Source organism: Crocodylus porosus, unplaced genomic scaffold (genome assembly GCF_001723895.1).
Source record: "Crocodylus porosus isolate Cpor-Errol unplaced genomic scaffold, CroPor_comp1, whole genome shotgun sequence".
Classification (NCBI taxonomy): Eukaryota; Metazoa; Chordata; order Crocodylia; family Crocodylidae; genus Crocodylus; species Crocodylus porosus.
The window spans coordinates 13,155,809-13,168,866 of record NW_017728921.1 but is presented as its reverse complement, the minus strand read 5'-3'; the positions used below and the strand labels follow the sequence as shown (position 1 = coordinate 13,168,866).

The 13,058-nt window shown below is 38.5% G+C and overlaps 1 protein-coding gene across 1 annotated transcript in view; it reads right to left on the bottom strand.

The window, feature by feature from the left end:
- Positions 1 to 4,221: 4,221 nt before the first annotated feature.
- Positions 4,222 to 13,058, bottom strand: part of TRMT2A (tRNA methyltransferase 2 homolog A) — an 11,280-nt gene continuing 2,443 nt past the window's right edge. Inside the window, exons 3-11 of the mRNA XM_019539020.1 lie at positions 11,436 to 11,617; positions 10,410 to 10,524; positions 9,572 to 9,687; positions 9,355 to 9,466; positions 7,640 to 7,762; positions 6,659 to 6,734; positions 5,916 to 6,032; positions 5,570 to 5,666; positions 4,222 to 5,221 (exon numbers count right to left, since the gene is read on the bottom strand). Coding sequence (XP_019394565.1) covers positions 4,966 to 5,221; positions 5,570 to 5,666; positions 5,916 to 6,032; positions 6,659 to 6,734; positions 7,640 to 7,762; positions 9,355 to 9,466; positions 9,572 to 9,687; positions 10,410 to 10,524; positions 11,436 to 11,617 — 1,194 coding nt within the window. The 3' untranslated portion in view covers positions 4,222 to 4,965. The remainder of the gene's footprint in view (positions 5,222 to 5,569; positions 5,667 to 5,915; positions 6,033 to 6,658; positions 6,735 to 7,639; positions 7,763 to 9,354; positions 9,467 to 9,571; positions 9,688 to 10,409; positions 10,525 to 11,435; positions 11,618 to 13,058) is intronic.

Genomic DNA, 13,058 nt, shown 5'->3' with positions numbered 1-13,058 from the left:
ATATAGTGTAAACATAACTCTTATATGCACTGGGAAACCAAAAAATTTGTGTGACTCGCTTTATTGCGATATTCGCTTTATTGTGGTGGTCTGGAACCGAACCCGCAATATCTCCGAGGTATGCCTGTATTTTTAGTATTTGAATAACTTTTTTGCAATGAAAAACTTAGACTGTAGATATGGGATACAGCATAGAATAAAGGAGTAGAATAAAGACCTCTTAAGTTGTACTGATTAAGATGGAAAAAAGAACATGGATATGCAAATGTTTATGAAATACAATCTTAGAAAACTGGCAGTACTCACTATCTGCTGAGGATTTTATACATTAGTTAAACACAGAAATACTTCTGTCTGTCATGGAAGCGCTGCTGTTCCCCTTCAAGTGGGGTTCATTCTTCATTGGCTACGTCAGTAAATCTCTCAAACTAGAAGGAAAACTTTTGCTTAAAATCGAGAAACCAGGTTTGTAACCAGGGGTCCAATGACTTAACCAAGACTTGGTATTTGTACTACTGTATCTTACAATCCCCAAATCATTGGCAGGAAGAAGATTCAGTTCTTCATCCTTAAAGTTGCAGCTCTGGGACTTTATCTGGACAGTTGTTAGTGAAATTTGACCGCAGTGTGCTCCAGTATAATAGATGGTTGTGCCTCTAGGATTTTAAGTTTTGGCATCAGTATTTTCAGACCACCTTTTAATATTATCCCTGCTGTTTTGCAAATTGGGAAATTTTTTTATCCTAAGCTAACATTCTGTTCTTTGTTGGATGTTTTCCCCTTTTTCCTGTTTGTAATTCTACTTAGGATCAGTCTCATCTGTTTCTGTATTTACATTACAAGTTGTATACTCAGAGGTCTCTGCAAATATGAAGTCACCTAATGTGCTTATTATTCAGCTTTTGAGTTCTGCAAATTTGTAATCCTGTTTTCAGCAAAGGATACGGGTAGGTGGATGACTGTACCTAAACCGTTATTTTAAGTGGCCTATCAAAAAAAAAAAAAACAAACAAAAAAAACCTGCCTCTGCTTATTTTGTTTTAGCATAAGCTTTAATAAATCTCAATCTTCTGAAAGTTATGTAACACTGGTGCAGTACTTACAAGCAGTAGTTACTGCTTGCTTCTGACTTTCACAAAGACAGGGCTTATCTTCTATGCCTAAATGTATTACAGTGTTATGTAGGTTTTAATTCAAGTTATGTATTTCTAGCAGAAAAAATAGTCTTTGGATGACACTGTAAAAGACACATCACCCCTGTGGACCTTTTTTATTTTTTCCAAAAGCAGAATGTCAATGTTTTGCAGGCCACCTGCAGAGTATCCATAGATGCCTCACTTACAAATTTGCTTTTATTGCTAAGAGGATTTCTGTATTACCTCAGTTCACCACTATCTGAATTGCAAGAAAGTGACCATTGCCCTTAAATAAAACATCCAGATATTTCATTGTGAACCAAAGCCTAGTACATAATATGCATTCTAAAAAAAGGATGGTATTACACCTTGCTGCAGCCTTTAACTGGAGAGATGTCCAGAAAATAAAGCGCAATAACTGCTGGAACAAACAACTGCTGTTTTATTGTCATTGTGAAGTATTCTTGTGTTTTTTAATGTTTACTATTGTTTGGAGTGTAAGTCTTGCATTTGCACATAAGCACGAGCTGCTGTGATAGAGGATAGATCATTGCATTAACTTCAGCTTCTGCATGAACACTTAAGGTGTGATTCAAGATGTATCCTAAATTCGTCTTGTATCTCTTGTGTGTTTTTCTAGGTGACCAGCTGTAAAGGTTTAGATCTTGATTGTATGAATGCATAAAACTAAGTGCTGCTTTTGTCACTGATCTTTGTTCTTTATCCCTCCCTTGCCCCAGGAAAGGTGGGTGTTTTTATGTGGATGGAGTGTATTAATTACAGAACTGTTCCATCCTGTGGGAATTGGACAGTTTTTGCTTTGCATATTATGTGCTTCTTGAAAGAAGTGTGGTGTATTTACTTTAAGGGTTAAATTAGTGTGCATTCACATCTCTATGGTACAGATGGAAAATTACTGTGACTTGCAACAAACTAGTTGGATGCTACCTATTTAAACACAACACCAGTCATTCAGCTTGTTTATTAAATATTTATTAAACAAAACCAATGAAATAGTCAGTCAGGTACCCAGACGCTTGAAACAGCTCAAATATTATGCATAAGCCTACTGTTTTAGGGTAAATTCCTATGTCAGGCTTTACACAGCCACGGCGAATACTTTTTTATAACATCTAAGTATTTAAAATCTTAATTACAGCCTACAAACACTCTAGACTATATTTTGGTTCTGGGGTTAAGGTTCAGAAAAATAATAGCCTTCTATCGCCTCACTTCCTGTGGGAAAAATTATAAATGTGAAAGAAAGTGCAAGAAGCCATGCCATTCTTAACCAAATAAAAGGTGATCAGTTACAGTATTTTGATGTGTATTTGAGAAGGGAAAAGCAAATAAATGCATTTTTTATATGCCCAAGTAGATAACAATGGTTGCTGTATGAATTGTATTGAGTGCAGTTGCTTGATGCCAGTGCTAAATTGGTACAACTATAAAGCCTCATTTTCACTGAGCCTCTGCTTGCTTTTTTTCTGCACAATCATATAAGCCTATGTGTTTGGTCTTTTGAGTACTACATGTGTATTTTTCAGACAATTAGTTTTGAGCAATAAAGTTTGATATTATAAAAATGCTGATGTGCGACTAATAGTGTGGTGGTGCAAGGATATGGATGGGATGGGTACTTGTTACTGTAGCTGCCCAATACTCTTGCCCTTTTTTTGCCATGAAAGTGGAACTATCTGTATATTTTTTACCATCTACTAGCCAATGTAACATTTCACCTGACAGATTTTCACATGATAAACTGAACTGAAATCCTAGAACAAATCAAGGTCAATGTTGTCTCCTGAAAGCATTCCTCTTCATGTAAAAGCCTTCTTTAATCCATAAAGAAAATGAAGTACTAAATCCAAACGCCCAATTTAGCATCCACCAGTCCCCAAAGCTATCTAAATATCTACTGCTGGGCATTACTGGAACAGCTTTAAGAGAGAGGTGAGATGTTTCAGAACCTGCTGTAGTGCAGGGGCTAGGGAATGTATACAGAAAATGACAGGTGATCAGGTTCATGTTGTAAATTTAAGCAGAGCCAAGTGCTCGAGCCACTGGCTCATGGGTGGGAGGCACTACCTGTTTCCTAGCACTGCAGCAATGTGTCTAGTAAAGTACCTGTTCTGGAAGAGGTTTAATTCATAGCTTTGAATCGGAGTTGAAAGAATTAAGTACACAAGTCCCTAGGTCTTTGGCTGTCACTGGACAGTGGAGTACAAGCATACCTCAAAGATATTGTGGGTTCAGTTTCAGACCACTGCAATAAAGCGAGTCACAAATTTTTTGGGTTCCCAGTGCATGTAAGAGTTATGTTTACACTATACTGTAGTCTATTAAGTGTGCAACAGCATTATGTCTAAAAAAAAATGTACACACCTTAATTAAAAAATACTTTATTGCTTAAAAAATGCAAAGTGAGCAAATGCTGTTGGAAAAATGGTGCCGACAGACTTGCTTGAGGCAGGGTTGCCACAAACCTTCAATTCGTAAAAAACCACAATATCTGTGAAGCACAATAAAGCAAAGCGCAATAAAACGAGGTATGCCTGTAAAAGGTTTAGAGCCTGCATAAAGCAGACATTTTGCATTCAAGGCAATGAGTGAACAGTGCACTCTTCCATTGTACTGAATCACAAATGGCCATGACAAAAGTGTTTTTGTTTTCAGTCCCATCCCCCTAACTTTGATGGCTGGGTCAAGTGCATGAATTGCAGTTAGTAGTAATATTGTACCTTCCTACAGTGAGGAGTCCCTGCCATAGTTCTTATTTGATTCCTTCTTTTTCATTACCAAGTATTACTTCATTTTCAAGTATGTTAATCACAGATAGTATTCCTTAAATGGAAAGGGACAAGCGATGGATTTCATAATGAACTTCTGTAATAATTCTTCATTACGCAGAGCAGAGAACTAACTTAAGTTACCTAGCGTTAGAGCATGAGACATCAAAAATTCTCTCACTGAGTAGGGCAGGTCTTTCCCAGATGAAGATTTGGCTTCCTTATTTAAATCAAACACACTAACCCTCTTTCCACATCCCCCCGCCCCCCCAAACCCAACATCTTAAAGAGTCATGGGCCAATAGGTACCTTGCAATTCAACTGCTGAGGCTAGTAACTGTAAAACAGCTGGACACGTTTTTTAACACATTTAGAGCAGTTTATTTGAAGTCAGTCCATGAGCCAAGACATGTTTTAACAGAATTAGCTTATTGCTAACAGATGTTCACTCTTACCCTGACCATAACATTTTCAAACTTATAACATTCCTGTGGCTTTACAAAAATAAAACATTCACTCAATCTGAGTTTCTGGCTAATGTCCATGTATTAGAAGGCCTCGTTATTAAATTGGACAGAATTTAAGAATTAAAAATCTTACTTCACCCTTAAAAGCATGCTGAAATATACGGAAGTCATGATAGTTTTTTCCACTCATGCAGGCTGTCCCGCTGTCTCAAAGCCAGCTTGCTCATGAGTGGGGGGGGCTGGGGGGAGGGGTAGAGAAAAAGTTGATTTATGTAATAAGCTTAATTTCCTCAAGAACTAGGTTTTTTAGTATCTTATGAAGATCGAATTCATCTTCATTTGTTGAATTCAAGATGCATTCAATCTAAACATTCATCTATTTGGAAGCTTAGGTGACTGGTATGCTATACAGAAAAATTTATTCCTATAGGGCTAGTGTGCAGGTGTTTCAAATAGCAGCATTCTTTCACTTTTTCTGAGAAGTGTTACTTATGCAGATAGCAACAGATCAAGTTAGTTGTCTGTCTTTATGAATAACATATAGGTAGGCAGACACTGTCCAGCCTGTCAACATTAAGCTGAAGGTAGAGTTTGTAGTTTCTCCTCATCAGTTTGGTCAGCAGTGTCCTTTTGCATAGAATCGTCCCCTGTGTTTTTGACGAGAGCCGAGTCTGGAGTAGGTTCAGCAGAATTTCCATTTGAATATTCTACTCTTTCAAAAAATATCAGCAGTTCACAATGCATAGTCTGAGGAAACAGGTCTACGGCCATTGCTTTAATGGGACGAAAAGGGCTTCCTTTCACACGATTGGAGGGAGCTCGACAAAGGCTGGGGGGGAGGGGGAGAAAGGAGAAATTAAAATTCTTTCAATCACTGATACCTGTATTTCTAGCAAGAGCCCTTCCCCATAAGATGATAGTCTTTTCACCACTAGTACTAATTGCACTGTAGAAGGAAAGGGCTCTCCCAGAATTAGAAATTAAGATTGCCACAGCTCAACCAAATATGGATCCTCCCCCAGCAGGAAAAATTACCAATAGTGTATCCCACGGCAAACATGCTTAATTTTTGTTTTATGGAAGATACTTTAGCTTTGTTTTTCTTTGGGAAGTGTGTTTTTTGGTTGCCTGCGCCTGACCCCTTCCAGATTGTATCTGATTAATTCAAAAAACTTACTCCACAAAGTTATTCATGGCAGCTCTAGGATTGCAGGATACATAAATGAGTTTCTTCAGGTGTTCAGCCCTCCGGATTGCAAGAATCACCTTGGAATCTAACACAACCAAAATGAGAGAGCGCGAGAGTGAGTTCCACTTGCCAGTTTTAACCCATATTGGTAGATACACAGAAAAATTTCAAGTTAAAATTCCAACATGCAGCAAATGTCCTATTATAGTAAAAATCTGCAATGAGTAATGTTTAAAGCCATCAACTATTTCACTGATGTCTTCTTTCTATTTTAATTCTGCCCCTAAATCCATTTCACTAAATACAAGCCAAAGCCCAAGTGAACAAAACTTACGTAGCCCAGCTCTTGGTGGATCCACAATTGTAATCAGGTTTTGTGAAGCCAGTAAGTTAATTAAAGAAGGAACAATGTCTTCAGCCTTTCCACAGTGAAATTCAACATTAGTTAGTTCTGAGGAACGTAATACATGAAAAGTTAACCAGCAAGTAAAATACTTCAATAAAAAAAAGCAGCTCTCCAATTAATACCTAAAAGTCATTAGTTGCTAGGGACAAGTGTTTTTGTATCTGAGTTTTAGCTTTACTGAAAAACACGGTTCATGCAGATCATTTAACACCAATATTTTGAACACAGAGATACTAAATTTGAAAAGCATCATCCCAACAGTAACCATATTGTTATCAAGAAACAAAGTTCTTTGTTACCAGGGATTTGTACCTCTTTAGTTTGTAATATGGTCTGGTATGTAGTGTTAATCCCTGCTGTGAAGTAAGAAATTCACACCAAGCGATTATTTATCAATAGGAAATTTGGTCTGTGTTTTAAGTGAACTATATATAATTTTCTTGAAAAAACTGAATTCAAATATAGTATCTTTTAAAATCTCAAGAGAGATGTGGATCAGTTTTCATGGATTTCTCTCAGGGAGAACACACACAAGAATGATGTCAATAGCATTCAAGTAATCACTTTAACCTGAGATTTTCACAGTTAAGCACCAGACTTCTATTTAAACTTGCCAAAAACTCTCAAAGCTGTTCTTAAAAACAGGCATCCCAGCATTTAGCTTTACCAACCATTAATCTGGGCATTCACTTTGGCATCCTCCACAGCTTCCTGACAGAGCTCAATTCCAATCACTTTCTTTACTTTCTGCAGAAGCAAAGGTAGCAGGTTAGGTCTAGCACGGCCCAGTTTAAATATGGTGACATAACAGGCACTAGACCAGAAGAGAAGCAAAGAGTAAAGACCCTTCATGCCATCACTACTTCCTACCTGATCAAAGAAAAAACAGTTCATTGCAGCTGTTCAGAAAGGGCAGAGCGATAGGATACCTTGGGGCTGTTTAATAGTTAAGAGATTAAAAGACTCCCTCTAGCCACTTTGCCTCCCCAGATATCTCTACTTTATAGCTGTTGATCTCTACTTTATAGCTGTAAATCAAGCATGTTTAATTTACTCTTACAGACATTCCCTCCCCCCTGCTTCTTTAACTGCTAATCCTGTAAACACTGTTTTAGTCCAGCTGAGTTGTTTCTTACCCTGTACAGCATTGAATAATAAAAAGATTCCCATGCCTAAAACAGGCCCTTGAGCACATGTGCAATGTTGCGGCCTTCCCTGGTTTTCCACAGATTTTAATGGTTTTGGAATTTTCACAGTTTTAGTTGGCTAAGAACTGATAAATCACTAAAATGGATCTGCCTTTAACTATATACAGGGACCAAGTCTGTTCACTGAGGCGATCCCTTTACAGTCACTTTTTAGTATGTGACTGCACTTCTGCTTTTGACAGATGTATGAGCAAAGGAAGATTCATTTTAACTGCTGTGAAGTCAAGTGAAAGTAAGTTATATTGGACTTTTTCAAACTTAACAAAAGACATCCAGCCAAGAAACACACGGACATTTTCATTCAGGCAGCTTGGCTATATAACCTCAGTTAAATCAACTTTCAAAAGCAGTAGCACTAGGTAAGTGCAGTAACTGTTGATTCAAGTAGTTTGCAATGAATGGCTTGCTACTAATTCAGCAGTGCACAGAAGGGGAATGGCTCACCTTTGCCAACGAAAGTCCTATGGTTCCTGTTCCACAGCAGATGTCAAGTACAGTGCTATCTTGGGTCAGCTGAGCCCAGTCTCTAATGGCTGTATATAAAACCTCTGCAGCCTGGGTATTTACCTGTGGAGTTCCAACACATCACATGGTTCCCCGTCCTCTCAAACAGTAGAGGTACAGGCTGAAAGGAACATTAATCCCTTTTATGAAAATGTTCTTCCCCATCTATGAAATAGATAACATAAACCAGCTTTTCATGTACAGTTTAAAAAAGTGTTTCACTGACAGAAGACAGTAAATCAATCTCTCTCTAACAGCTTAATGTTGGACTGGCTCAACAGATTAGGGTATATTCAAGGGTTCCAGGAGAGTTCTGACCAAATTCAAAGCAACCTGCCTACCTCTTGGTATACTGTAATAATGTCAATTCTAAACTGTAATGCACCACTAAAGACATGTGACTTTTTTTTTTGATTCAATGAAATATTCAGAGCAAATGCCAAGGTAACAGTTAAACTGCAGGCAAGGAAAGGAAAACATGTTTTACTAAGTGAAAATTTCTACTGAGGGAAAGGAAATGAATAACAAAGATACAGAAACAGGAGGAAATACTCATGAAATAACATCAACACAGTAAAAAAAAAATCAATTTAGTATCACCTTGTCCCTCTAAAACTGATAATGATAGCTCTCCTATACCTACATATTATAGGTATGAAGATACAGAATAAGGAAGCAAGTTGTCCAGGCCAGTATCTCCAAGCCTAGGAAATTCTCTACATGAAAGAATAAGAACTTAGTGGCCCAAGATCTAAAGTGAAGATTAGAAATGCCAGGGTATCATTTCCCACAATGTACATGTGATTCCTCAACTCTAAAAAGAAGTTACCTGAAAACTCAGGTAAAGAGCATGCGCTGTAGTTTTTGCACTGAATTTTTCCCCCTCAACCAAAAACTTGGGGATTTTTCATGTTATTGGTTTATGTTTTCAAAGACTTAAGAGTTTACTTGCTACAGCTAAGTATGTGTTTGGAGGAAAGTGCTATTCTGGAATACAGTAGAAAGTAAGACTCTTCAAAAAGCTTTGTATTAATGAAACCAGCAGCTGCAGTTGGGTTTTGCTTGTTGGCAAGACAACTGGGAATTGCTTGCTAATTAGCACTTTTGAGAGTTTAAATCATTACACAGTACTGTGTTTAGTTCTTGTTTTTAATATGTGCTGGACAGTACAGTAATTAAAGTACAGTTTTCAGCACTTCATACTGTGGTGTTTGATTATGTAGAATGATGGTGACACTGATTATTCCAGAAAAATATACTTTCTACTGTAAATGCCACATTCATAATACACTTCCTAGGTAGAAACTATACCTTCCTCTTCCATACAAGGCCTGATTGCCATTGTAGAGCTGTAAATTTCATACACTAACTTGACCAAAGAGCGTTCAAATATTTTCACTAGTTTAGATGAAGTGCCGAATCTGAAAGTTTATAGTATAAAAGTATCACTCACATGCTAAAAATATTCAGTTATCAGAGGTATGTAATTAAAGAAAATAGATCTCTGTATACTTCTGCACCCTTTTTTTTTTTATAAAAAGACTATTTTTTATAACACTAGACATCTCAGTTTCTTAGTAAACTAGTCAGTTAAGAACTAGTACTTATTGCACTAATTACAACTTAGTTTAAATACTACTCAATGACAACATTACTTGGAAAAATGCATGGGGAGAAATTCTAAACTTTAGACCAAGAAGTTCTTCATATATGTACTTATCACCAGCCACATGATCTAAGGGCAAGTCTTCACGATTGGGAGATTTTCTGAAAGAAAAAAAGCAAAATATATTAGGTGCAGCATTATTTTCACAGGAGTCTAACTACAGGAAAAAGAACACTTAAACTTTCCTTTCCAGGTACAAGGCTTACCTCTGACCCTCCTCTACAAAGTACAGAGAGGTTACCCCACTGTCCTTTCCGGTCCCTTCTGTAAAGTACTTTGCCAGAGATGCTTTCAACTCAGCAAGCTCTTCTTTACTTAATTTCTAGAAAATCCAAATGAAAAGAAAATGCGACTATTATATACTTGACTATTTTCCAGCATCCAGATTTAACAGGTATCCTGTTAAGCTTTATTCATTTGGTTGGGTATTCAGAAGCCTGCGCCAAATCAACTTAAGTAGGGAAATAGTGGCTAGGAGCAAAAAATTCTCTGCCATCATTTCAGTCACTGTATGCCTTTGGTAAGGAATACTGAAATGATACAGCTTTAGTTTCGCAAAAGCTACATGGCTGCAAGCTATGACTGTTACAAACGTGAGGGACTTCCTCACTCCAGCATCTCTGCAAGCACAAGCAGCCTTCTCTGTACACTCTCCATGCATTGTCCTTCTAGTCAAAGACAAGTGAATAGATTATTCAATATGCTGTTCCATCGTAAGTGCAGTTATCTAGAGCAGTCCTCTCCAGCATCTTTTCCAGGGGCCTCTGCAGCATGACTCCATTCACTGGCCACAATCCTACAAGCTGCTCTGGGGGGCAAATTCAACCACCCACAAGTGTGCTGAAGGGAACAACAGGATTGGAACAAAGGTAGAATGGTGATAATCCACTAGTAGTGGTCCTTGGTCAGATGAAATAGGAGTGTAGTGGTTTTATGAGAGAGCTATGCTTAAGGAAATCAAATAATTCCTTAAAAAGTCTGTGAGATTTAAGGGTCTCCACCTCCCCCTCCCACCCCCGCTTATGTCTACACCATCTTCAGTACCTGAGGATTGAAATAAGCTATTGCCATAATATGGCCATCGCTGCTGGTACGGACTGTGAGCTGCTTCCAGTGACCTTCATAGGTTTCTGGGCTGTAAACTGAGTAATGGGTTGACCTGCAATTTTAAACAAATCTCAATAACTGAACAGAAATGTTCCCTACATAATAGTTTATAATCCAGCTAAACTGCCTGAGCCTACCATATGAGGTAGGAGAAAAGCAACAGTTCATTTAAAAAGCTGAAAGTCTTGGCTGTCTTGTAAAGAGGGATAATACAGTATTTGCACACAAGTGCATAGAACACATCTCAGCAAATGCAACAGCTACCTTTTCTGGTTGTACCATACTCCCTTTCACGCCATCCTTTTTCACAAGGATCAAATAATGCCACTGTCCTTAATAAACCCTTTACTGGTTCCCACATAGGAAGCAGGGGCTTGATGAGTGAACCATTTTCATCTTGAGGGTTCTGCCCACATCTTAAATCATCTCACTTTTCCTGTTTGCTGAGCTTAACTGTTCTTTACGCAGAACCATCCCACCTTTCATCTTTGTGATTCCCCCCACCCCCAAGTCCACTCTTATGCATGAAGAAGTCTCCCACTTTCTTTTAAAACAAAGTGTCCAACCTTCATGTTCAAACTCTTCTTTAAAACAGATTTCTTCACATATTTTCAATAGTAAGGATGAGAAAAAGGGGAGGGAAGATTGGGGAAAAAGAGCCTCTATTATTGTGATACTGAACCACCTAATTCCTTGCCATCTGGCATTTTGTGCATTTGCTTTGTATCATCTATTCAGCCTTGAGTGTAAATATCAAAGGACAAGAACCATACTTTGCTCTGGATATGGCCAAGTAATGAATACACTAAAGAAGCTTGCTAAAGTAAATAAAAGGAGCTGTGTCCAAACCAACCATGTACTGAGGAGATGCTGCAGAAAAGTACTGGTAAATATTTTTAGGATTAAAAGTTTAAGACAGCAAAAGCCTTTAACAGCAACCCTTAAGTCTAATCTACATCTCACCTTATGTAGTCTTGAAAGGCTTTCACTACCTTTTTGGCAAGAGCAGGAATGTGAATAGTGTCAAACGGTTCCACTACAGCACAAGTTCCACCCTTGTATTTGCCAAGGCGACAGCCCACAGTTTTGTCTTCTTGGTTTACACCTACGCCGATCAAAAATTCACATTTGTTGCGGTACTCAGTCTAAGTTTAAACATGGGGGGGAAAAAAACAAACAAACTTAACTGTTCCTGCCTAGAAACATCTCTTTTCAACCAATATTAATTTACATTGCTAATATATTTATTCATTTGTCAAATGGTTATTCATGAAGTTAAGACAAGTTCCATATTTTTCTCTACTGTAGTAATGTACCCCTTCCCTGAAGGCTAAAAAAATTAGGTGACTTTTAGAGTGTACTACATATAACCTATTCAAACCCCAAATTTAAATTTAACTACCTGTAATGGTGATGCTTTTACTCCCTCTACTGGGCAACAGATTTTATTATACTTCTGCTTCTGCACAAACAGCCAAGGTAACAGTGCTTTGTTGTTGTTTCCTATTTCCCTGCACAAAACAGAAAGGGCAAAAGTTTGAGAGATGTACAGAGTACAGGCATTTCAACAGAGACATTTAAAATGTCACTCTCCCCTGTTTGTTTGTTTTTTGACTAAGAAGGTCACATGCTTTACTTACAGGGACAGACATGTAAATGAATTAAAGTATCAATAAAACCAACATTCTATTTTTATATATTATCCTACACTGTTCTAATATTTTAATGCCTAAGTAAGACAAAGATGACAGAATTAGAGCATTAGAAGCCAGAAGGCAATCAGAATTACATAATGAGTTTTACACCTGCTGCGATTCATTTTTCAGTTCTCCAAAAGGCTGGTAATTCCAACTTTTCAGGACTCACCTTGGTGCTTAGTGGAATAACTGACCTTAAAACAACATATTTTATTTGGCAGGGTGTTTTGAAGCTAGCTGATCCAGAACTATGAATATCAAATTCTAGACCAACATGATTGTCAGAAGCTAGGATTGGAGGATTGTATTTACTGTGACCAAGAAAATGGCTCTTTCATATTAAAAAAAGAAACTTAAACCATTATCACCAGGAGTGTCAAACTCATCTAGCCCCATGCACCAGATAAGGGGTATGGGGCAGGATCAGGCCCACAAACTGGCCCCATATGCCAGATCCATCCCACAGGGCTGGGCCTGTACAAGCACCACATACAGCACATGCGCTGGTTCCGGCCTCATGCACAGTATGCAGCATATGCCAATGTGGTATGAGATGAGTGGGGCCAGTCCAGGGCACATGCCACACACAACCCATGGTCAACCTGGGGTACACGGTATACATGGCACTGGCCTGTGGTGGATACTGCATGTGGCACCCACACCGGTCTACGTGTGCTGGATCCAGCATGGATATCTGCCTGTAGACCCAGTCCAGACCAGGTCAGGATCCAGCATGCAGGGCTGGTCTGGTGCAGACATCACATGCAGCACACTCCCCAGACTGGCCTCATGCTGTGTGCAGCTCAAGCCAGACAAGCTCTGCACACAGCATGCAGCGCCTGGGGCAGAAGCCAGTACATGCTGCATGTGGCAGGCACTGCTGTGGGAC